General features: G+C 38.2%; 1 protein-coding gene across 3 annotated transcripts in view; it reads left to right on the forward strand.

Annotated features, from left to right (window-relative positions):
- Positions 1 to 26767, forward strand: part of si:zfos-911d5.4 — a 59518-nt gene that overhangs the window by 20830 nt on the left and 11921 nt on the right. Inside the window, exon 7 of one of the 3 annotated variants that reach the window (XM_007903936.2) lies at positions 966 to 1051. The exons of the other annotated variants lie outside the window; for them this stretch is intronic. Within the exon in view, the coding sequence (XP_007902127.1) occupies positions 966 to 1051 (86 nt within the window). The remainder of the gene's footprint in view (positions 1 to 965; positions 1052 to 26767) is intronic. 3 annotated transcript variants of the gene reach the window in all.

Raw genomic sequence — 26767 nt, forward strand, 5'->3', positions numbered from 1 at the left:
TTCCTCCAGTTATAATGGTCCTGAACACAGCAATCATGGGAAAAAATGTGTATCCTGAAGCACCACTAAAGTATCCTCTATTTAGAAACAGCACAAAAGACTCCTGTTGTTGTGCTTCCTTTGGGAGAAACCAAAAAGCACACGTACAAGTGAGCATTTTAACTTGAGGCCTCTGGACGTACTGGAAAGCTTTGCAGCTCTTGATGTTTAAAACAGGTTTATCTTACTTATTTGTAAAACTCTGCTGCACACATGACCTGGCAGTGCAGGTTTGACTCCAAGTGGAGGACACACGCACCCGCCTTTTGAGTCAGAAGGTTGTGAGTTCACATCCCTCAGCCAGACTTCAGTTTATAATCAAGGCTGATGCTTCTGCTGTAGGTACAGTTGAAAGGGAACCAAGTTTATCGTTCAGTTTGTTGTTTTATACACATACAAGGAACAGAAGGAGTTGATGGTATATGATTTCACAAGATCACAAGAGAGGTTTGGTGAACAATAATAATATAATAATAATAATCCTTGCATTTTATATAGCGCTTTTCACGTCGGGAGGATGTCCCAAAGCACTTCACAGAACACACTGTAAAGTGAATTGACTGTATATTTGTGGGCCTTTTTTGGCCCATTTGATCTCACCTTCCAGAATACCCACCCAACTATCCTGCCATCAGAGCTTCAAGCTTTATTTTAAAACAAATCCAGCACCCAGGGCTCAACCACCCTTCCTCGTAACATTTTTCAGTTCTTAAAGAAATACTCTGTGATATCTGTGCAGAAATTACTCTTTGCAATCCTAAACCCATGCCTTTTTGTTCTGCTGACTCCCATTGCGTTGGTTGGAATTTATTTCCTCAATCCTATGTAAATGCTACATATATCTATAAAGTTTCTCTCTGAGACTCGTCTTTTCAGGACTGAAGAGCCCTAGATTGTCTAATTTTGCTCATAGCTCATTCCTCTAGCACTGGAGATCTATCTCGTGGGCCGAACAAAGGAGGTCACAGTATAAATACAACATCTGTGAAAAAAGATATCTCAGGACATTTCGGTAAGTGCTTGTTTGGACTTTGGAACTTTTCTTTTGTCATTGGTTTTACCTCCAGAAAACAGATAAGGCTTGAACCATAGTTAGTACTTCTGAACCAACCATTCATTGTGGGCGAACGAGGGGGGAATTGTACAGTTCGGGATGCAAGGCAAAGTGGTCTGAATCTCATTGGTGACTGTCGCATCTCCAGCAGGTGGTGCTGTGATCAAGTTTAAAACTGTTGTCAGGTCTTATAAGTCCTATATGGTGCTGTGTGTCACCAAATTCAAGATTAGCATTTAGCGGATCGGATTTACAGTTTGCCCCACAGGATTAAACTAATAGTTTTTAATAAAACAAAAAAGTCAAAGTAATTAAATAGCAACATAATTTCAAAACAGCTGACATGGGGGAGCCATTAGCAATCTAATTTAAGCTGAAGTGAATTCTGCATTAAGTGCCATTTCAGGCTGTGCTTTTACGTATACTGAAGGTTTTTCACAGTGACAAGGGACTTTTCATTTCAAATTGAACCAAGTGGGTGTAAAACATAGCAAGGTTGCCCATGGACACAGACCTACACATTCACAGATATCAGTCACAAAGTATGAGATTGGAAGTGATCCAGATCTGTGGGAACTTCAATGATGTGTCTATGCTCTACATGGCATTTTACAGTGCGCGCAAATGGATTGTATTCCCAGTATTTTTATAAATTCTAAACGCTAGAAAATACATGCACCGTGTGGACTTTGGCCTTTCAAACAATTTGCCACAGCTCTTCATTTCATCTGCATTTTGGGGCACCCTAACATTCTTGAACATTTAACCCCCCCCACCCCAACCTTTCCAGGCATCATTGCTACAGTATATTATTATTATTATTGTAGTGCCATTTTGAAATCTAGTTACAAATTCTACTTTAAGGTATTTATAACAAATTTGTTGTAAATCTCCAAACCCTAAAGAACTTATGGTTCACATTGAATTAAAAATATTTTTAAATTAACAGTCATTCAGTAGTCTTTCAAGATGGAACTGGGTGGAATATCAGGTCTCAAGTTCACATAAGAACAAATTCAAACCCGGTTTGTGTTAATGATCTTGGCAGACTCCAATTCCCATTCACATGCAAACTTTCTTTTTGAGATGACAGTTTGATAATTTGTTCACTCAATCCACGACTGTTTGTGGGACGCTGCTGTGCTCAATTGGCTGCCATGTTTCGCCCACAAAATATGCAGTCAATTCACTTTACAGTATATTCTGTGAAGCGCTTTGAGACGTCTCAAAGACATGATGCAAGGATTATTATAAATATTTAGTGAATGAGTATTTGGGATGAACTTTCTGATGTACGAAGTGAATGAAACCCGGAGCAAGGTTGTGTTTGTTTTGTCTGTATTGTATTTAACAAAGTCAATTAATATCTAAGTCAATAATCCAAATTCTATCTTTTCTTAAAGAATGCGTACAAAGGAATTGTCAAGTGCCGTCACTTCATCATCATGGTGTTGCCTATTCGTATCAGTGGCAACTATTTTGCATGCAAAATACATGCATCTGTATTGAATGGATAGCTAGCAAAGTAGTTTGAATACTCTAGATCCTTCATTTTCATCTGAAAGTGCAAGCTGGTGTCATCATGAGAGAGAAAATGAAATAGATTGAATTTATTTGATGCAAAAATATTTTTAAAGCACTTATTGTGATGGAAATATTTTTCTCATCATGATAAAATAATTAAATTATGCTTTATTGCGTTGTGCATAATTGATTCAAATTAAGTGTTTGTGATAGTTCATTCCAAATTGATTCCAGTGTGTGGGTGACACATCAAAAACATTTTGATGTTTTTGTGTTTTTTTTAAATAGTTTAAATTAGGTTTAACAATAGGATGAGCGCAAATGAAGACTTGTTAAAGAAAGCCTCTGGGCAGACCCAGTCAGGGCAGAAACATTCATCTTTCTGCAGACTGAGAGGGCACAGCGCTGGCTTACTCTCAGCCACCTCTTGATCCTACCCTTTAACCAGCTGCTTGGAGGTGTTCAACAGCAATCTGGCTCTTTCATTTCCCTTAACCTGGAGTCCTGTAACTCAGTTGTTAGAGTACTCGCCTCACAAGCGAGAGGACCTGGGTTCGATTCCCGGCAGGGCAAAACGTTGGGCATGTTTCCTTACTCCACATGCCTCTGTTTACCCAGCAGTAGTAGGAACCCAGTTGTTAGTCGATTGGTGGATCGCTTTCCGTGGGTAATAATCCCTTTAAAAAAGTAATAATTTAGGTAATTTATCCATTACTGTTTATGGGACACCACTGTGCGCAATTGGCTGCCATATGCCCACAAAACATAGTCAATTTACTTTACAGTAGATTCTGTGAAGTGCGTTGAGAGGTCTAGAAGACATGATCAGGTGCTAGATCAAATGCAAGGATTATTATTATTATTATTGATGCACTCCTTTCCTCTGCTCAGTGGCTTCCCAAGAGTTGTATGTCATGCTGTAATGGGAAGGTTAAACTTGGTATGTGGGAAACTGACAAACTCAAAACCTATTATTCTGTGACACAGTACATAGTACATTCATGAGGTTGGCAGAACTGGATCTAAGTCCACTAAAGCAGAACGGGTTAAGAGGGGAATCTATTAGGTCTTTAAGATTCTCAAAGTTTTTTTCAAAGAGTATATATAGTTAGCAAAATATTACTACCACTGGGCACTGAACTCAGGATTGTTATTGGGAAAGTAAAAGATGAGTTTGAATAAACTTTTCACACAAGCAGTTGTTGGAATATGAAACACTTTTGCCACAATTGGTTAGAGGAGCCGAGGCCATGAAAACATTTAAAAGGGAATGGATAAATATTTAAGAGGAGGAAAATAAAAGTGTACATAGAAAATCTTGCCTATTGTGCTTAAACCTCAATCTCAGAAGAACATCTCTAATTAGAGGCCAGTTATCAGGGTTCCCTCCCTATCGTTATCAATGCAGTGAATGATATTGAAGTAAAAATGTTGTACTTGTCGACTGGGACTGCCAAATCTAGAAGTCTTATCTATTAGAAAGAAGTCATTCTATCCATCTGCTTTGGCTAGGCTTTAAACCCAGGTCCCAAAGGCAGTTTTCTAACATTGAGCACCACCCAATATTCACCCCCTCGAGGTACATTCTTAATTCAAATGAGCCATAGAAACTGACGTAAACTGCTCCTTTCTATTTCTATTACAGCGTTTGTAATGAATAGCACTTTGCCATTATTAGCGCATTAATACAGTTAACAGGTCATTTGTTAAAAAATACTTCATTTAGAATACATTTTTCAGAATAAATGACACTTGGGTGTATTTAAAATGCAGCTTCCTAATTTGTCCCAAACTGTGCACCTGCTCTTTGAGCCATCTTTCCAAAGTAATATGACACGATCCTGTTGCATCTTTTATATTTATGCCACATATATTGCGCACGTACTTAGAAACCCAATTCTTCTTCTTGAAAATGTTGAAACCTCCAAATATATACTATTTTACTCATCTGCAGCATTGCAGGAATAGTGTCAGTCACCTGCAAAAGCCAATAATAGATGAAAATGTGTTTATTCATAATAATAAAAATAATAATCCTTACATTAGTACAGCACCTTACTATGCCAACGAGATGTCCCAAAGCGCTTCACATGATTTTTACTGTAAAGTGTAGTCAGTGTATTTTGTAAGGTAAACACAGCAGCCAATTTGCTCACAGCAATGTCCCACAGACAGCCATGAAGTGAATGAACAATAATATTTGTAGGATTGTTGATAATGGACTTCTGAAAAGCAGCTTCAATACTAAAGTGGACTCCGAAATGCTAAGAAAATAGAGTAAAATTAAACCATGGTGGAATTTATTTTCCCTCCCAGGTCGTTGATTTTAGAATCTGTTTATTTTGACACCCACACATCTATATTATTGGCGTTACTTTAGCTAAAGATTTGTCATTTTTTCTATAGTTATATAAAATAGCATCAATGAGAGAATAATCGGCAACCCCACTACTCTAAAAGTTAGTTTAAATTAAGCCATTTTTATCACTATATGATCAGAATAGACCAGGTTAGGACAGCTAACATGAGTATTCAGATGCTATAGTTACTCAAATATGTGTGTAGTTTCCATAGCAACAATCTGCATAATGAAACCCTTCTGACTGAATGATAAAGAGCGAGCACATTGCAAAATGCATCCCAAATATTCAAAAAAATATCCAAATCAAATTCAGTTTTTAAATAGAATTGCCAGGCACATTTGTATATGCGAGAACTGCTTTTCAACCATGAATATTTTCAGACACTGCAGCATTATTTGCTGAGTTTAAAAATCCTTTGAAGGATTGCAAGTGGCAAATATTGCATAAAAAATAATGTTTGGGGGATTTGCTTTTTTTTCACGCCCTCATTCAAAGTGACATGCGTTTAAGGGCTAAATTAACTTCATTAGTTTTATTTGGTCTAAATGTGTGATTGCCTAGCAGTGTGTGTCCAAACACTCCATTGTTCCCTTCTCAATAACCATGATTTTAGATCACTGCCATTAATGTAGGTATGCCAACTGGTAATTATTCACTCTGTGTTCTATGCGATAGAGCATTCATTTATAAAGCAAGGCTGTCATTTGCAAGATGCTTATTAACTGAGTACAGTTAATTATATAAGAAGATAATTACATGTAAATGTTTTATCTAAAAGCAGCTATGCAGCCTGCACCCTGTTTAACAATCCTGCAGTTGGATTTCCTGATTTGTTTGCACTAAAGTGAAGCAATTAATTGATTCATTGGATTAAATGAAAATGCTGCGTAATTCATTCTAAGCAATATGGTACCTATTAGTCCAGCTTTCTACCCATTGCAGCATGACTCACTCTGTTTGAATATAAATGCACCATCACTTGTTCAGACTGTTAAACATAAGTCTGAAATTGCAAATAACATTGTAGCGTACGTTTTCAATGAACAAGCAAAAAAACAATTTGTACAGCACTTCAAAGTCAGTGTGGCTCAGTTGGTAACACTCTCACCTCTGTGTCAGAAGAGTGTCAGTTCAAGCTCATGTCAAGACTTTGAGCTCACATTCTAGACTGGCCTCCAGTGCATTGCTGGTCATAGATAGCATCCTTCGCAGGAGACGTTAAACCGAGGTCCTGTCTGCTTATTCACATGGACGCTACCCTGTGTGAGGAGCGCTATATAAATGCAAGTAGTTGTTAAAGATCTCGTGGTACTCCCTGAAAAGAAAAGGGAGTTTGCAGGCTTTGCTGTGCACTAATTGGCTACTGTGTTTGCACACAAATACATGGTTTGAACACTTTATAGAAACTTTGCGAAGTTCTTTGGGACATTCTCAAAGTTATAGGTAGTATATCAAATTTAAGGATTATTATTAGTATAAGTCTTCTTGGAGTGGAAACAATTTCACCAGGTAGAAAACATATCAAAACTAAAGTTATATTAAACTGTGGACCAAATCCTTAGCCATCAGATGTCCAACAATGAATACCTTGGTACTCGTAAGAACACTAACATCTCTACACCTCCAAATACGTTGATGAGCCAGAGAGGAAGGAAAACCATCATAGTTGGATTTCTGCAGCCCTGTCAGGAGTGTTACCTCAGGGTTAGTCTGGTGCAGGTGCTTCAAGATAGGGAAGTTTTAATGAGGAATCGAGACAAATGATGATGGAAACTGTTCAAAGGGGCTTTTGGATAAGGATGTGGCTGTGCGTGTGTGTCTGTATGTTTGGTGCATGTGTAGTGGTACACAAATAAAACCAAGTCCCCCCGGTTTGACCCATGCTCAATACTCAATTAATTGATCTCAGGCAGAGAGGTATAAGTGGTTGCGCAATTTGCCTCAGCACCCAGGGTTAGGAAATGGAAAATCAGCTCTCCATGAACAGTTCCTGAATGTTTGGAACTGAAAGGCTCTAATGGATTGAGTGGAAGTAAAAAGGAATGGAGAACTTCGGAACAGGAGGGGAGGAAATTGTTGAGCAAAAAATTGAGCTAGATAAATTCAGGGAGCCAAGACTCTGAATCAGCAGAACATTGAACCTGCTGGGCAATTAAAGCTGGGCATTTTGAGCCGTACGTTTCTAAGTAGATGCTGTTTCAAGTAAAATATTAAAGTTGCTTTGCTACAAGTTTGCATGTGTGAAAAAAATGTTTAAGAGAGGCTGTCTGTTTGTCTATAAAGGAGTTAGGTGGTCCCATCAGGTCATATACTGAAAGGTCTTCTGTGACTTGTCTGATGAGCATCAAGCTGAAAATACTCTAGTGGAATCCCTTGAAAGGCACCATAAGGAGATCAGTGCCAGATGTATTCATCTGATATTACTGAAACAAGCCCTCTTAAGTCTCCTGTGAGAATGTTATTCCCAATAGGGTATTGCTTTGCTTAAACTTGATATTGTATTACAAAAAATATTAGTAAATGGTATCTCTGCATCTTTTCACGATGGTTCTGCTGTTGATCATGCGTTTTTAAGTAACAAAAATAAAGTGAGTCGTTTCCAATCGAAGCGCTGAATAATTAACATTGTTTCCTAGAATTCCACCGTAGTTTAATTTCTGGAAATGGAGATGCTCTTTGAAGACTTGGCATCAAATGTTATAGAATTTGTATGTTCACCCAATACACAAATTTCCTGATGAAAGGGAACAATTTAACAGTACAGTATTGGGGAAAATTGAATTTAATACAACCACAAATGCATTTAGCTCACTTGAACTCTGAAGGCTGCAAGAAATCAGTTCACAATCTGATCATTAGTAAATACCAGGTGGAACAGTACACTGTATTTATATAGGTGAAAGACCGAAAGTCTGACTTTCCTAATATTTTTATCACATGGCAGTCTATGGACCTTGGTCTTCTTTTGCCAACAAATTCTTATGTTCTTATATTCTAATAAGCTTCCTGTTGCCCACCCAACTAGGGGCACCCAACACATTAAGGCATTATGGGGTTATCAGAAGTTGAGGAATAAATGCTAATCCACTATTTTGAGCTCTTTTAATTAGCCACCAGGCTGGTCAGCCATCAACAACACGTTGTAAACATGGCCAGCTTGCAATTGACTGCTTTTCTCCCTTCAATAGACATGCCACCTCCCTCAGAGCCAGCTTGATCCTTTGGGTTTGAGCTCTTATTGGGTTGTCAATACGAGGAACTCCTCACAATTTCAATGCAAGATGCAAGCATAAATCTCTACATCGATATACTGTCTAAACATATACATACATGCCTTCATTCCTGGCAGTATAATCTCGATATAGTGACAGTGGACAAAGGTTCTATTTCTGAATAAATCTGTCTTCTTTTGTCAATATATGATTTAAGAAGCTGAGGCAGAGAGTTTTACACACTTATTGTGTAAAAGTCTGTTGTCTGTTGTTGGAGTTGGAATAATGATTTTGTTTTTGTAGAGATGTCACTATAAATTGGAATCAGTGAACATCTCAGTAACAAGACTAAATGAACAGTCCTTTGGCATTAGGATATTTCTATTAAGTATTTTCTAGTGCAGCTGTAATCCTCTTTCCAGTTGTTGGTGTTTTGCTGCAGGACGGCACAGATAAGTATAAAACACAATGCTGTGTTCACCATTACCATTAGTAGATGCATAAGATTCCATTGGTTATAAAAATGGAGACTTTCACATTCAAAAATGTTTTCAATTTCCACAAAATGCAGATTGTGCTCATTTACTGTTGGTTCAGAGAGAATATACAGAGGATGTGTCAAACGTGTCAGTGGAAACTGGTAACTAATCCAAGAAACTCCAATTGCTTAACCCAAGAACAGAGGAAATTATAAATAAATGTGCAGGGTCAAACCATTATGAAACATGCTCAACAGTTCTGATTGATTGCTTACCACGTATTCTGTATGTCAAAAGTACCAAAGTACTGCAAAACCAAATCGCTGGCATTTCGAAACAAAATCATTGCCATTTCAGGAGCATTCTCATGTTTAGATGTTATCTGGCAGTACTAGGCAATGGGTCACAAACAGTGTTGATCTAGTGCGTTGTGGGTGGCCAGGTAAACCCATGCAACACGATTGATAATGCACTTCTCGGTTAGCTTTGTGACATTAAAAATCTCCATATATACATATATACAGCATGTTATTTTTCAGTCAATTGCACCCAAAGGTATATCACATATAGTTCAATCTAAATCAAATTTGGGGAAATAATTTCAAAACCAAATTCACTGCTATTTAAAGAGTCATAATTAAAGGCATTGTTTTAAAGTTGATGAAACTAGATTGTTGGTATATTTTCAGCAGTAGAAATCACACTCATTTCAATTTGCAAATGACGCTCAGTGCACAATTTTGCAGTTCGCACTGTATTTTAAATGACTTATTTACAAAGGCAGTTTTTTTTTTCCAGTGGTTTTGTTCAGAGTTCTAGGGCCACTTAATTATGCAGCATGTTTATGGTGTTCATTTTGTGATTACATGGCTAAGAGGCTGTAAGCAGCAGATGCTCTGGGAGTCTTGAATGTACCAAGGTTATCCGATAGCTCCCCAGACTCACTTTTCAACCCCAGAAATAAGATGCATCTTTGATTTGCTCCTTGTAAATAGACAGAGGCAAACCTCACAGGAGTGCTGTACAGGCGACCTGGATCATTACATGCACACAGAGTGGCATTTAAAACACGCTAATCCTTGATTGTACAGTAGAACATATAGATAGAAGCAGTTTACATAAACATGTAACACATGACAACATCAGACCTACAGAAGTTATATTGCCCACAATGTTAAGTGTTTTTGGAAAGGCAGATATGTGTCTGTCCTCATTCATAAATGTATTATTTAACAGTCAATATATGACCCCAATAATAAGTTCACGAGGTGCTTTCTAACTTTTGGCCAGCTATATTTGGGATGTTGCAATTGCTTGTGTTTCAGATTGAATGTCTGGCTATTTTCTTTTATATTCCAAATAATGTTAAAAGGAAAACCATTCAGAACCCTGACTAGGCACCTTGCAAAGGACATTGAGTAATTTGTATTATCCTGGAGTCATTTTTGTTTATTAATTATGCCGAGGGATCTGAATCCACACAAATAACCATTACAAAAAGAGAAGTCACTGAAATTTTACCTCGAGTTAAAGAGCCGGTTACCCAAATGGTTCCTTAATGCTGTAATATTAACAACGATCCATCCAAGAGTTTTGATGGAGAATGGGGAGGAGAGAATAGTATGATATACACTGTCGCTTTTATATTGCGGGGGTGAGAATCTCTAAATGGCTGCACCACGGCCATAAATATACAGTTAAAATTAATTGAAATATTTTATGTAAGGATCATGTTATACTTGAGATGGATAATGAGGTTTATTGACTTTAGCTGGAGGTGCCAAATAAACAGAGGCACCTCTCAGTACATAATCCAGTCCTGCCAATATTTTATGGGACTTTGAAGAACTTGCACAATATGCTTCACAACTCCCAGCTGCAAAGAAGCAAATAACCTGGATACCTGTGACACTTTTTGTAGCTAAAAGAGTATCACGGGGTCATTTGAACTCACGAAACAAAGATTATAATGATAATTGTTACGTTGATACAGCACCTTATCACCTACATCGAAACATCTCAAAGAATTTACTGTAGAGTGTAGTGACTGTGCATTTTGTATGTGAAAGGGGCAGCCAATTTGCACGCAGCAATGTCCCAAGAACAGCCATAAAGCGACTGAACCAATTTCACCCAGAGAATAGTTGGCCGGGACACTGGGAATAAATCCCTTCTCTACTCGAGTAGTTCCGTGGGAACTTTAACTTCCACCTGAACAGGCTCAGGTGAAACCTCAGTCTCACCTGAAGGATGGCAACTCCAACAACACAGCAGTGTTTGGAATTCACGCACACAAATACGGATGCCAATTCTTTTCTGGCAGATTCAGGTTTTAAATTTATATATATTTGGGTTAAAATCAGGTATTTATTGGTTAAAATTGGTATAAAAAAATCTTTAATTGTCCTTGTAGATCGTGAACATCGATAAACTTATATGTGAAGATTATTTGGAAATACTACTGTATTTTGCTAAGGAATTACTGTAGTGGATTATTGTCTGTACAGCTATATGTACTTACAAATGTATTATGTGGCCAGATGAATCATACTTTAATTGGCTTTGATGAATTGAATTGTTTGTAATAATCTTCTCGTCATGGTAGACGATTGTCAAATTTGATGAATGGGGCACATTTTAATTTTAAAATGATGCTTTATTATGGGGGCTTTATTATGTCCAATCATAAGAAGCAAGTAACATAGTACAGAAATAAAAGATCCGGACAATTTCTACATGACCTTTTCTTTGCCTTTCACTGGGAAAACAAGGACACTGATGAGTCAGTAAAGCTAGCAGTGCTGTTTTGGGAGCATCACTAGCTATTAATGCAGGCAGTGGTGGTAGACAATCTGCCTCCAGTCTGTAATTTCAAATCAGTGCGGTGGACTAATGCGCCAGGATAGTGAGCATTGTGGGGAGCAGCAATAGAGGTAAGATGTCATGTCAGTCTGTTGGCTAACAATTAAATGTGGCACCTCAAGCAGATCAATTTGATTTAATGTTTTTTTATCTGCAGCACCATGGAGCTGTGCATTCTTCACTAATGCAAAACCCATAGGTCACTTCTACTGACCCTCACTGTTTCCTCCTCTTTTCTACACCCTCCACACCCCTCCCCGCCTATTACCAAGTGGACGCTGAGGTGGCTCAGAAGAAATGAACCACTATAATAAAAGAGCGCTTGAAATATCAACATCTCGGCCTAATTAGAGTCACCCTAATGGTCTCTAATTGCAGATCTGAAATGTACCAGTTGAGTTCTTTCCAGGGTAACTTGACTACACATCTCTTTGTGGTGATTAATGGAGCCTGAGCAGCAAACTAAAATACAGTTCATATATTGAATGTTCTATTAGGTGTGTAAAAAAAAAGGAAACCAGGAATTATTAGCCTCTGGTTGCTGCAGATACATTTCATCTATGACTCAGAGCAGATTCCTCACAGATTAAGCTTGTTAATTTTACTTACTGCCAACATTCTTCACTGCATTGCTAAAGCTCAAGCCACACATACTACTCATTGCTGAAATGGACCAGATGAAAAGAGTGTGGTTCTGGACCATAGTTGCATAAACTACTTTATCCTTTTAATTCATCTAATTACCAGGGCAGGAGGAAAAAGACCATTTGCAGACTGCATGCGGCTGCTTTCACAGCAACGATGCCAGGGCTGTTGCTTTGTGGGTTTTGTTCTACCATTCAGGCCTTTTGTTCAGAGAAAAGGTTAAAGCCATTTTCAGTGGCGAGCAAGATGAAACATTTTCAATAAGGACACAATGTACTTGTTTAAATTACCTATCACAAAAGGGGAAGCCATTAATGGTGGGGGGAAGTAGAATTTTTTTTAATGTAAAAGTTGGTACTTTGAAGATGTTTTGCCTTAATAGCAGACTTCTATCATTTTTTTATATTATGAATCCATTAGCTGCGGCATTTATTGCTCCCAGGTTATGCAGCAATTCAGTTTTAATTTAATATGTTTGTATTTCAGATATGCCTGTGTAATAGACATCCAATTCTATTTGTTAAAATACAAATTCAGATTTCTCCCGCCTGCCACCAAACAAAGCCCTCCTGAAATAAGCAGTTTGACACTGTACAAATAGCAATTTGAAAGTCCCTGTACTCTTTGATTTTGTTGGTGAATTAAAAGTACTGATGTGATCTGCCACACCTGCCCCTCACTTCCAATGAAAGTAACCTTACCTTTCCAATAATCATTCTTCTCCACCAACTGGTAGGAATGTCACAGAGTTTGCGTTCTTCAGGGCTCCAGCCACTGTCAAGCGCTCTGGGACGCTACCCTGCATTAGGGGGAGCTATATAAATGCAAGTTATTCTTGTATCAGGTAAACGGTGAGTGAATTCGCAAAATATAGTTCCACCATTCGAGCACCTGAAAAGTAATGGGTGTTTACATGTCGAATAACCTGGAGGATACTCAATGTTCATCCATTAACTGTGAAGTTAATTCACCAGTAAATCCATTTAAGTGATGCATAAACAAGTGAGGTGCATCAGGCCCATGTCATAGGTGTTTTCTGACCATTTAAAGAATATTGCCAACTTTAGAATAATAACAAAAATAATTGTTGCTCTTGATATAGTGCTTTTACACTACAACAAGAAGAAGATTCCATTTATAGAGCGCCTTTCACGTCGTGAGGACGTCCCAAGGCGCTGACACTTGCGGAATGTTTCAAAGTTCTTCGCAGGATTTACTGTGTAGTGCAGTAACTGTATTTTGTAGGTAAAATCCCATTTGTCAAGACTATTGGGAAATGGTACAGCTCCAAACGGATGTACAGTGATCTTTGCCGGTCAATATTTAAAGATGAAAAGAAAAACTAAAAGCCAGAAACCTAAAATAAAACACCAAAAATGATACAGCAGGTCAATTATTATTTGAAAAAGGAATACAGTGTGTGTTAAACATTTGGGGTGAGATCCTTCATCAGCACATAATAATAATCCTTGCATTTGACACAGCCCCCGATCACAACTTTGAGACATCTCACATGTGACTGCACTTAATCTACCTGGTGCCCTAATGGCCCACACACAAAGTAGAGATTCACCTTGGGAACCTGTCTTTTCCTTCATCAAGCTGGGTAGAATTCAAACCCATTCTAAGTCAAAGCGAATGAGACCCTGCAGTGAGCTATTGTGCGGCTCAGTCCCCTGAACTGCCATGTATTTTAACAACTTTTGAAATTAGTTTACGTTTTTAGTTCCTTGACTCATTCATTGACATCGTAAATACTAGAAAAATGTGAATAAATGTTTATAGTGCTATCAAAGCAGCCTCGGTGTGGAACGTCAGAAAAAAAAAGAATTATTTTCTGTCTTGTTGATTTTTACAGTATTTATATATCTTATAATATTTATAGTGCCAAGACATCAAAGAACTAGAAATTGAAGCTATGCCTACAAAAGTGTATTTAGAGCCTTGACAAAAGAAATGCCCAATACCTGCAGTTAAATAATTTAAACAAGTTGAAAACTTGTCTTAATCACCCTCACTCCAATCATTATTCTGTTCACAACTTCCTAGCGCGTAGCTTTATTTAAAATCTGTAAAATCATTCACTTGCAAGTCAATTGAAAGTAAACCATGGCTGAGACTAGAAATGGAATCAAATGGAAACAGGATTTTACAACAACAAATTGCATTTATATAGAGTCTTTCATGTTGGGAGGATATCCCAAGGCACTAACCATTAAACTACTAAGTAAACCGAGGACTACATTTATGAGAGGATTTAAATGGATAACCGAGATCTGGATCCACATAGCTCTGTAAAATGAATGTTAGTTTGTAAGTTGATCGATCCACAGTTGCATTATTTTGTCACCACAGATATAAGGAGTCCATGAGCATGTGTGAGAGGAATGATATAAATTCTCTGTTAATACAGCATCATATGGGGTTGCCCTGTAATGACTACTAGGGTCCAAAATCATTCCAAACCTCATAGAAGCTCCTGTCATTTTGCACTAGGCATTCGTTCTCTGCTTCCATTAACTTCCACACAAATGGCTTGTTGAAATGTATATTAGGTCATAAGCAGGCTTAAAAGTACTTTTACTAACCAAAGAGCTTATTCAATGTATTTATTGCTAAGCACAAATGCTGATATTTCTTAAAATTAAAGCAGGGCTTCTTCATATTTCAGGAGGTCAGAATATTAATCACAGTAAAAGATTTATCCTCAAACCTTCCTGCAACCCTCTTGAAAAATACCTCGATATTCATTTATCATAAAAGGTGGAAAATTTCAGCTTACTCAGAAATACAAAATAATATACTTTGTGTACTTAACCTTCGCTTTCCTGTTTTTATGATGTTTCAACCAAAGCAAACCTGCAATTGTTGGAAAGATATCATTTGATAATCAAACCCTTTTCATCCTTTTTTGCAGTGAAATGATTTCAGCCCACTTAAGTTATTTTAGATTGCGATACTTTAAGGCAAATCAACAGTCAGATATTGGGTTAATTCATGATCAGTTACAGATTTTAATTTCCATTTTGGTTTTCTTTTCTAAGCTTGATATCCAATGGCATCACATAGAATTATAAAGACGACTATACGAAATGAGCAATTCTGCCTAAATAATCTGTTCCAGTATTTATACTCCACATGAATCTCTATCCCTCCTAATCCACTCAACCACATCACTCTATTGCCTTCTCCCTTTTGCATGCATTGAATTTCCTCTTAACTATATTGATGCTTTCTGCTTCGAACACAGCTTCCAGCAATGACTTTCACATTCTCTCCACCCTCTGCGTAAAGAAGTTCCTTCCTTTTAGATCTGCTCATGGCTGTGTTATATTTATGTCCCTGTTGTTGAACTCACCAACAGGTGGAAACAGCTTTTCAAATCCTTTACACCTCTACTGGGTTCCATCATCTCCAAAGGGAAAATTTATAATCTGTCCAATCTTGATAACTGTATCATCTCATGCCTGATAACATCCTAATAAATCTATGGTGCACTGTCTTCATTGCTACAACATCCTGTAGTGTTGCAAGTAGAATTGTGTACAGAACTCCAAATATATTCCCATTGAGGTTTTATATCATTTAACATTACTTTGCTCCTCTGGACATACAACCATAACAAACATATTCATAACAATATTTCCCATATGGATCTTACAATGTTGTCTAACTGTTGCAAAACAGGAGCGATTTCTTTTGCAATGTAAATTACAATTGTTTTCAATTTTCAAATGGCAAATTGATTAACTAAGTGAAGGTACATTAAGTATATGTTGGATCTTTTTTTAAGACCTTAAAATAATTTTGTATTTATTTTTTGTTCTAGTTGGGAAACTGCAGCTTTGTATTCTGAAATTAAACAATTGGTAAGGTTAGGATATTATTTTAGTTTCTAAATGCAGTTGAGCCTGGTACAGTGAATCATCAATTTGTTTGGCCCACTGAATATTGTACGGAGCAGATAGAAATAAAAGAAAAATCAATGAGGCTTCGTGAGGGCAGCAGGCAGTTGGGGCCAGAGCTCTGGCTTAATTACAGTTTCAGTAGCATTTGCGTTAATTGGAAAGAATAAAGAGACTGAAGTGGAGTGAATGAAGAAATTAGCATATCTATCACTGTCATCACTCCTTACTGTGGCCTGAATGCACAGTATTTGCGTTGAAACCAAAAAGGTTTTTAGTACATCTGAAAAAGATTGAAACACTGCAAGGCAATTTGCAAATAATCAGATTGGAGACCATTTTAAAGCAAATGAAAAGAGGTCCAATATTCAATACACGTCTTTCTTTTTATCAGTTTGTCTGAGGGTAGCGTTTGATTAATGATAGTATAATATTGTCGGGCTGTAATTGAAAGACCATTTTTGGAGCTTCTTGTTATTGCTGCTTATCCTTCTGGATTATGCTGATTAGCATTTAAAACCCTTAGATCTATTTTAATTCTCACAGGCAAGATGGGTGGCAGTCACATTCATTCATAAGCTTTTGCCAAATCACATCTGTTTCCGCACTAGACCAGCAGCGGTGAGCTTATGCTCCAGGTGCAATCTTTTGAATGGGTTGGATCATTACTTGGAAACATTCTCGTCTGTTCCAGATGTTACACATTCACCAAAAAAACAGCTGGCTTGATGAGCCATTTAGCATGAAGCATTCTAGGATTCCAAGAAACACTCAGCCGATTATTCAGGCTTTCGCAATACCATGATAGAAAATAAATGTGTAACAAGCTTGCACTACTACTGTGTATTTGTTTCAGCCACTGGGAGGTGTAAAACCCAAACTGGAGCATATCTGTGAATAGCGCTGCGTTCTTAAATTTAGAAAGCACAATGTTTAGTGGGATTTATAGACAAAACAGTCTTCTGCTGTGATGGTTCTGAATCAATACCTGGCAAATCCCAGTAAAACTGTGTTTGCCAGAGTAACATTGATTATAGGTCATGTATAAATATTGTTACTGAAGGATGTCACCCTCTGCAAGATAAGCTTCCCAAATCCCGTTGAAAAGAATAGAAAATCATGAAATTATTGGGTGGAAAGTAATATTATGTTGCTATTATAACGACACATGACAAGTGCCAATTTATGTACCGATATCCTAACCTAACATCATTTGTCTTTGTATATAAACAGCTACAGGTACAGTAGACAGGCAAGGAGACAGGGACATAACATCTGCAGAAGCACTACTACATTGCTATGTTGCAGGCTGCAGATAGTCTATAATTTGGTACTGAAATGGTTGATTTATAATTTGTACCATTACCATCTGTTGTAGTTATGTGAAATTGCAGTTAAACCAGTTAGTAAACACTTTGCTCTGTTGTCTGTTGTTTTGATAATCACTGATAATAACATCCAGCATCAATAAGGTCTTTAAATCTGATTTGGGAGTTAATGGAATAAGAGGAGGCAGTCAGTATATGCACCAGGGTAATGTCATTAGGAATGTTTGTGAGGAGCAAATTAAATCAGTCGTAAATTGTGCTCTCAAATCAGGCAGAAAACCAGCCCCATTCAGGAGAGGAGCTTAATATTTTTAACCTCTTGCAGAAAACGCACTTAAACAGATTAAAATAAAAGAGGGACCTTGTCGACGGATATAAATGGTAATTGCCCAAGCCCTGTTGATTTCCTGTTAACCACGTCATACAGTAGCTTCAGTCCCACCTGTGACCAAGGTCAGTGCATTGACAATTGATTGTTCACTGAAGGATTAAATTGAACTTTCCGACGGACTACTAGAAGTTTGAGAGTATTCAAAGATATGTAAATAGAATTCTTATTAGCTGATTTTTTTTGTTCTTCTGTGGGTCAACTCATCTGTTAGACACAAATGATTTGTGGGTTTAAACCAAACCCAGCCAGGCTAACAGCAGCAAATTAAATGTGGATCTTCCGCTGCATCTAACATAGCTCGACAACCATTTTGTTTAGAAACCGCATGCTTTGAGGCATGCACCATGACTCGTGTTCAGAACCATGGCTCCTTAAATACTGAATTCCTAATGGGATGATCAAAGCAGGTCACATTCATTTCCACAGGGAAAGACAAACGCAGAACATTAAGTTGTCCTTAAAATAATCATCATCATAATAATAATAATAATAAACGCTGCATTTGGTAAAGTGCCTTTCTCGTCAAGAGGACGTCCCGAAGTGCCTCACAGGATAGACTGTTAAGTGTAGTGACTGTTTTGTGGACACATTTCTAGGAGTGAGGCCTCTTCACTCACAACAATGTGGCGATGTCAAGGGAAACAGGGCAAGGGCGGGTATTTGGAGTCGAGGTACAGATCAGCCACAACCTTATAGAATAGCGGAACAGGCTCAAGGGGCTGAATGGCCTACTCCTATTTCTATGTTTGCATTTAGGAGCGCTCAGAGTAAGTGAATCAGATAACTTCAATATTGTACATTGAACAGGAAAAATTGGAAACAGTGCATATATTTGTTAGAACATTACCTCCTTTAAACCTTTGCCTTCCATTCACCGCACTAGATCGCCTTACAGACAGAGAGAGCTGAGCAACCTGGCTCAGTGAAACCTTCAGTCAATGAGCTGATCTCAGTGGGAAGTGTTGATTGCTGAAGCCATTCGTATGGTTAAGAGTAAAAGAGCTTTCACATCAAGGACAGCTTGCAGCTACCTTTTTGAGGTAGATAGATTGAAATGCAATGGAAACACCTGGTGCTTGAGTGAGCATGGAAGAAGGAAACGTATCTAAAATAGATGCTGCTTTCATCTCAGGTGTGACCACTTTATAAAACGGCAGCGAGACAATAGAGGTAAATTGTTGGTGTCAAAGGTGCAGGGAATTGACACTAGTCCCTTTCGCAATCCAGCCATCAAACTCACCCAGTCCATAACAACAGCCTATTCTTACAAAGTGCGCTGAGGGGTGGAGCAGTTATCAAACTGACACCAGTGGTCACAGAAGCCCTGCAAACTTTGACATACTAAGCTCAAGGCTATTGAGTGCAGTAAAGCTGAGACAGTGGGTCTATTGTTAATGTGGCAATTAGTGGTAATTATAGAACAGGAGGGTGTAATTGAGAGGAGGGTTCAGCAGAGCCCTGCCCAGTCTGACTCTGCTCAGACCAGTACACCTCCCAAAAGAGGGATTGTGGGTTTGTACCGTTTCCATGTCATAAATTTGTCAGCTTCTGGCACCTTTGTTGCGCTGCTGCCACATCTCTGGTGTTGACTGACAACCTGTCGGGCTGAGGAATCACTAAGCTGCTTTCAGATGTTCCTCTGACAAGCCCTTATTGTTGTCAGTCCTCTCCTAGTAGAGAGAGACAGTGCAGAGAAAAATGCTTCCCTCCGAGGCTGATAGAATGTCCGCTGTCAAAGCAGAAACAGGGCAGCTTTTGACTCAACTTTAATCAGTACATCAGGAAAATGAAAAGAACTCCCTATAATATTGACAGAACCTATTATGTTACTGACCGAGGTGTAAGATCAGTATTCCACATCAATTGAAAGAGAATTGGCACCTTACAAGCATAGAAGGCAGAAGGGAAAAGTCTTGCATTCCACAAGTTATGGCACATTGCCTTTAATTCCACAGAGATACTTTGGTTTAGTTCTGTAATGCTTTGTAGCGAATACCAATTAACTTCAAAGGCCAAATTCAGCCTTTGGAATTTTACCTTTTTTTTAAGAAAAATCTGTGGTTAATCACAAAATGTCCTGTTGCGAGGATGTGTTGTACTTGTTTTGTATGATACAGAAGTAATGTAATACCCCTTGTAGCTGACGGGAAAGTTTACTTGTCAGTCTACTCTGTAAATTGTTTAATTGTTATTTGTTGCATGGGGGTGTTTTGATTTGCTTTCTGAACTCTACCTTTTTCAATAACGCATATTCAAGACCTACAAGCAAACAAGATAGCGTTTTTAACTGTTTTCCAGTTAAGAAATGTTGGGCAAGTTTCCTAGCAGTAACAACAACAAGATTTCATTTATAGAGCGCCTTTCACGTCGGGAGGACGTCCCAAGGCGCTGGACAGCCGGGTCGGGGGGGAAATGGTGAGGGAAGGGAGGGAGCGAGGAGGGGGTAGAGAGTCGAGAGGGGAGCTGAAGACATGGTCGAAGAGAAAGGTCTTGAGACCGGCCTTAAAGGAGGAAAGGGAGGAAGCGGCGAAGGCACTGGGGGATGGAGGAACCAGGTTGTTAGTCGATTGGTGGATCGCTTTTCTGGGGGTAATAATCCCTTCAAAATAAATAATAATTTGGTCACTCTATCCAAGACTGTTTGTGGGACACTGCTGTGCACAATTGGCTGCTGCGTTTTGCCCACGAAATATAGTCAATTCACTTTACAGGATATACTGTGAAGCACTTTGAGCCGTCTCGAAGATGTGGCATGGCACTGTACCAAATACAAGTATTATTATTATTTTGAATATCTTCAAAGATCCACAGATGTTGCAGAAGGGATTGGCTGGAGTGATGTATGAAGAGAAGGAGGTTTGCCAAGTGTGATTGTGAGGGTGGCATCTTAATCCAGTGGCTTGTGTGAAATGTAACATTTTGTTTAGAAGGAAACTAACTGGTTGGCATGGATCATTACTTGGATGGACAGAATTCTCTGTATAAGTTTCAGAACTACAAGAAAAATGGCTTCAAAGTTCAATCGAAATGCAACAATTTGTCAAATTCTGGATGCTCTGTAAGGCTAATAAAATAAATTTAAACCCAGGTAGAATTAGGTTTCTAAATCCCAAACCCAAGATAACCGTATGTTATTTTTCCTTAGTATTCTTAGTTTCTTCAATTGATTCTGTGGCTATGGCCTATTGTGGCTCTGGATTCCACACATGCTAAAAACACAATGGAATATTTACATCGTAAGCATCTTTGAAGCTCTATAACAGTGGATTCAATCGAAACAGATATGATCGAAAATCTCTCCTTACTGCTGGCTTTAGTGGCCTTCTTAAGTAGAAATTATTTGGACAGTACTACTTCAGTTTATGGTTTGGCACAAAGCCAACAGTATAAAACTGAGCAGGAATTGGCACTGATTTGCATTTTGTTGTCATTTGTCATGAGATTGAGTTTTGAGAAGTGAAAATGTCACAGTTGGACAGCAATAGGCGATGTGACGTTAGTGATAATCTAAGTTATTGAGGCCTGTAATGGATTGGAGTGTAAGGTGGTGGGGGGGAGAAACATAGAAACAGGATTAGGCTATTAAGCCCTTCGAGCCTGTTCTGCCATTTTATAAGATTATGGCTGATCTAAACCTCAAGTCCAGTTACCTGCCCTTACCCCATAGCCTTTAATACCCTGACTCAACAAATATCTATCCACTTCCCTCTTGAAAATGTGACTGATTGTGACATTGAATTCCCTGTGAGTTTTTGCCATCTCCAGAATTATGCTCATCCTTTTCTTGATGAGCTAAAAAAAAAGGCAACTTTCAAAGAATATAGTTTCTTTTAAAAATGGACAAAGTCAAGATCCGCAAAGAAATCGCTAGAGAATATAAAAGAGAAAGTAAGTAATGGTTATGTGTCTTTCCGATGGGCCAGAGGCACGGCAATGGCGTACGTTGGATCTATAGGTTTCTATGTACTGGTTAGTATTTTGGAGAGATTTTGCACCTGCTTGCGCAAAGTAGTCTGTATTTCTGATATCCTGTAACCTCTTATTCGAGATTCCTCAAGTTCCCTTGTCAAAATATTTATCTGTAGATTCTACTTCCTACTTGAGTTGTGGTTTGGTTCCTCTGAGTTTGCTGGCTTTTCTCATGTAATCCCTATATGCTCCAACGTTATTTTTGAAGAAGAAAAGAATTGTATGCTATACTTGTAAATCCATTATAACTTCTAAAAGCTTTTCTGTAGTTCAGACACTTGGCAAAATGATTCACTTGCCCCTAACTTTCTGCCTTCCTTTAACTTTGCTGGCATCAGTACTACTTACATATTAATACCTTGCAATTGCTCCCCGAAGCAACATTATTATTCTGTAGGGTCTAGATTGGGGCATTTCTTGACAGGATTCCTTAAGAATAAATCCAAGTTAAATGGTGACTCCTTCCAGAAACCAGAGGCTCATTTTACCATCTGACAAGAACTCTACTCCGGCAAAATCTACACGTGTAGAAGAGTTCCTCCAGATCGATGGGAAGTAAGAAATTTCATTGGGAAATATCGCAAATTAGACCCCCATTAATGCCTTAACTCAATAGCACCACACCTTGTTTTTTTTTTTGCTCCACCACAGCAGGAATTAAATTCTGCCCTCCACATTTTAGCAATCTATTTATTTTGTAACACAGCTTGGGATTGGAACATGTGATAAATGAACATTCCTATATGTTGCATTTTAGCTTTAGGGCAGAAAATAATTCTTATGTGGATGTAAAACTTGTGATGGAATCAGGAAATGAAACCGTGCACCCCAAAGGTCTTTTCATAAAAGCTATGTCACCGATCTCAGAAAGAAATTCATCATCATCTGGTGAAATGTTTGTGTAATTTTATGACAGAGGGGTGTTTTGTTTTGTTTTATTTCTCTCCTTGCTGTTCAGTAGGTTGGCCCGTTTTCTTTGTCAAAGCTCATGGGGTGCAGAGCTTAATCTCCCAATTCCATCACAGGTTCTGCTTGGACTGCTTGGCAAAGATCCTAAATTGTATATCAGCCATATTTTGAGGTTCATATGACCTCGGATAGTCTGGGGATATTTCCCCCATATCCAATGCAAAAATACTTCCAACCATCAGATAGATACATTTTCATCTGATTTTGACAGCCAATGACTTTGACACTGACATTGCATTATTTATCACATCTTTGAATTATGCTCCCTGATGAATGTTAGGATGAATGTTAGGAACTATTCTGAAAATCATGCACACTTCCATGGTGGATTTCCCCCCCTCCCCACCAAAGGAAACCTATGGGTGATGTTACACTTCTAGTTGGCTACTCGGGCAGGACATTGGCTGTGGTTAAAATTAAGCAAGAGCACTGGGTCCTTCTGTGCTGCAACTCGACTCATAAATCGCTGTTGGGTTAATAACCTTTTTGCCGTGTTTATGCTCCCTTTCCCACAAAATGTTGGGCAGCAACGTTTGGAACTGAATCACTCTGGAGCAGCACTGCTCACTCGAGACCACCTTAAGAAAGTTTTGCAGCACTTTGCTTCACACTGTAGCAGTAGAAACACAGCCGAATAAATCAAAGTGATTCTGGCTTTGCTCCCAAAATGTTCCTTGACCAAATACATTTAAATGAGAACATTATCCAACAAACTGTACATTTGCATTCATATAGTGTTAGTTTTATGCACATAAGCAATGTGTAAACTCATCTCCTCAGCCTGGCAAGTGTGATGTTTAAGGGGAAGCATAAACAGGAGACAGACGTCTTGCTGCACATTGCTCTACAGCTGGAAACAATGTTAATATCCCCTAAAATCTTTATTTTAACAACAGCAACAACTTGCACTTATATAGTGCCCTCCACGCAGGGTAGAGTCTCAAGCCCTACCTCGGACGCTACCCTATTTTAAGGTTTTTATTTGAATAGGAACCCGGTTTCCTTGTTAACAAAGATCTTCTTGATCCAATCCAATCTGTGATCTTGTGAGGGTTGCTAGCAATGTGCAATGCCGTTGGCTGCACATTACATATTAGCTTTTAATGCAGAACAAGATACATATCTAAAAATGAGTCATTAGCAGGGGAATGGCAGGTAAGTAATAATAGTTGGGTATCGCATCTTTCCAATTATGAGGGAATTCCAAAGTGCTTCACGGGATTTACTGTAAAGTGGAGTGACTGTATATTTTGTACGGCAGCCAATTAGCACGCAGCAATGTGCCATAAACAGCCATGTTAAGTCCTTAAACAGCCAGCACAGACAAGATGGGCCAAATGGCCTTCTTCTGTGCTCTGTCTGTAATTCTATAGAACTTCCTACGATATTCCTACTTTTTGTACAAGTGAGCATACAAAAGAAAGTATTTAAAAGCACATGATAAGGCGGTATATCAAATGCAAGGATTATTTTTTTTAAACTAAGTACTGTACTTCTAACTGTGCCAAATCCTGTTTGCATTAGTGCACATGCTACACATCTGTAAACCTAGAAAAATGGAAGGTGTATTTGCATGTTGGGGAAAGAGTGTGAAATACTTAATACTTAAGCACCATTGTTCAGCTCTACAATAATTAGTTCACATGGTTTTGTATTTGTAACTCATGTTATTCTTTTCGCTGACTGACAATCAAGACTGTCAATCAAGAAATTAAAAGTAGGGGGAAAAAAATCAATGCTGATAAGGTCTGGAGATTTTTCAGCCATAAATCAAAAATGTTGTGTATTAAGTCAGAAAAGCACAGAACTAAAAAATACATATATATCTATCAAACAGTTTTATATTTTAGGCTGCAATGACAGGTCCCTAAGGCTGGGAGCTAGTGTGCTTTTGCTAATAAATGCCTACTTCTTTTGTAGACTCCTGAAGAGAATTGAAGCTTTTGGAATAGGGTTCTTGGGGCTATAGGGAAAAAATATTAGGTTTCCAAAGTGAGTATTGTAAGCTTGCAAACACACTTTAAGTTTAAACTTTGAGAGATCAGAATGTTCACCTCACTTGCTTTATTTGGTTCAGTAAAAAGCATTTTCATTGGAGCCTAAAATAAGGCCAGGATTTTTTCTGAACCAAGAGCTTTGCCTATTTTGATCAATATGTTGTTTACAGCCCCCCAAAAAGCGAGGTTGAGGCTGTGGGAAGAGGTTAAGGGGGTTTGGGTACATTTGGTTGTGGTTGGTGGAAACACATGGTCACTGGCAGAAGGCAATGCAAATGAGTTGCAACGTTTTTTTAAAAAATGTTAACATTACATACAAATGAAAGTCTAAATAAAATGTTCTTGTCAGTACTTTCACTAACCCAACAAGAATCCCAATGAATTGACAAAGTGAAGCTATTTTTAAACTGCTCCCTTCAAACAACCCCCAGTTCTGACGAAAGGTCATCGTCCTAAAACGTTAACTCACTTTCCTCTCTCGATAGGTGCTGCCTGACCTGCTGAGTGTTCCCAGCGACTTCTGCTTATATTTTAAATAAAATTTCTTCTGATCTGTACAATGAACCCTTTCACTAACCCAACAGAAACACAATGAATTGACGAAATGAAGCTATTTTTAAACTAATTTAAACATTCAGCTAGTACATGGTTTATTCTTTACACACTTTCCTTTCCAAAGCACCTGTTTTTTTTCCTATTTTTTAACAAAACCATTCTTCCATTTACTGTTCCGCAAGTAGATAACGATTACAAAACTCATGTCTCTGTTCATTCACAGAGAAGATTTGATTGCATCCTTTCAATCAGTTAATATTGCTTTGGTTAATTTCATTAACTATTAATTAAACCTTCACTGTAAAATACAGTTTGGGATTTCCTTATTCCCTTAATAAAGATGTGCTATCACATGCAGCTCAGCACAGCCTTACCTGTCTGTCAGTATTGGAAGATGCAGTCTAAACACTGGGCACAGTATCACAGAGACATCATCACTGCCTTAATATCTTGGGCAGAACAGGAGGAGGTCATTCAGCTCATTGAGCCCATTTCTCAGATGTAAACCTAACAATACCACCACTCAATCAGACAACCTGTGTGGTAGCTCAAAGCCTTTAAAAACAATGGTAACAGTGAAATTGATCAAAAGGAAGTTTTAAACTAAATTAATAAAGCTGATGAAATATACATCAAAATATTACAGTAAATCGGCACAAATGCCATTAAGTTGCACAGAAATGTCGGTATTTATTGATTAAAGCCCAGCAAAGTAATTCTAGATTATTCAGAAGCAACTGAACACGCATAGCTAATCTTTAGAAGGAATTTGTTTGAAGTGTCAACTTGGCTCAGTTGGCAGTGCTCTCACCTTTGAGTGAGAAGGTTGTGGGTTCAAGCCCAGTATCAGGATTTAAGTTCACAACATAAGACTGACAAGCTTGAGTGAATGCCGTATTTTACACATGTCATTCCTGCAGATGAGATGTTAAACCGATGTATCGCCTGCTTTCTCTGATAAATATCGTGACACTAATTTGAAGAGAAAGGGAGTCTCTCAGTGACTTACCCAATATTCTTCCAATATTGGGAAATTGTGCAAAAAAATACAATTCAGTCATTTTTTTGTGTGACGCTGCTACTGACAATTAATTGCTGCATGTGTCTGTATAATAACTGGTACTATGCTTGAAAGTTACTCATTTAAGAAGTGTTTTGAGGTTTTTTCGATGGATTAAAGCAGTATATCAAATGCCTTGAACTAAGTGCCTTGGGTCCTCCTACTAACCTGAAATGCACCATATAAATGTAAATTTGTATTGTATAACTTCATTTACCTACAGCAATAGAAATGCCCTCCATTCAACTGTGTCTTCCCTTTTTGGAAAAAGTAAGTCAGCCAAACTGGTTGAATCTTGACTTGGAGTGGATTTCCAATATTCAGCAATATCACAAAGCTGGAGATAAATAAAAGTGAACTGTAGCCACAAATGGCCCATCTGCTTCAGTGTTATGTTAGAAGAACTGTAATAGCC

Source organism: Callorhinchus milii, unplaced genomic scaffold, assembly GCF_018977255.1.
Source record: "Callorhinchus milii isolate IMCB2004 unplaced genomic scaffold, IMCB_Cmil_1.0 Scaffold7, whole genome shotgun sequence".
Taxonomy (NCBI): domain Eukaryota; kingdom Metazoa; phylum Chordata; class Chondrichthyes; order Chimaeriformes; family Callorhinchidae; genus Callorhinchus; species Callorhinchus milii.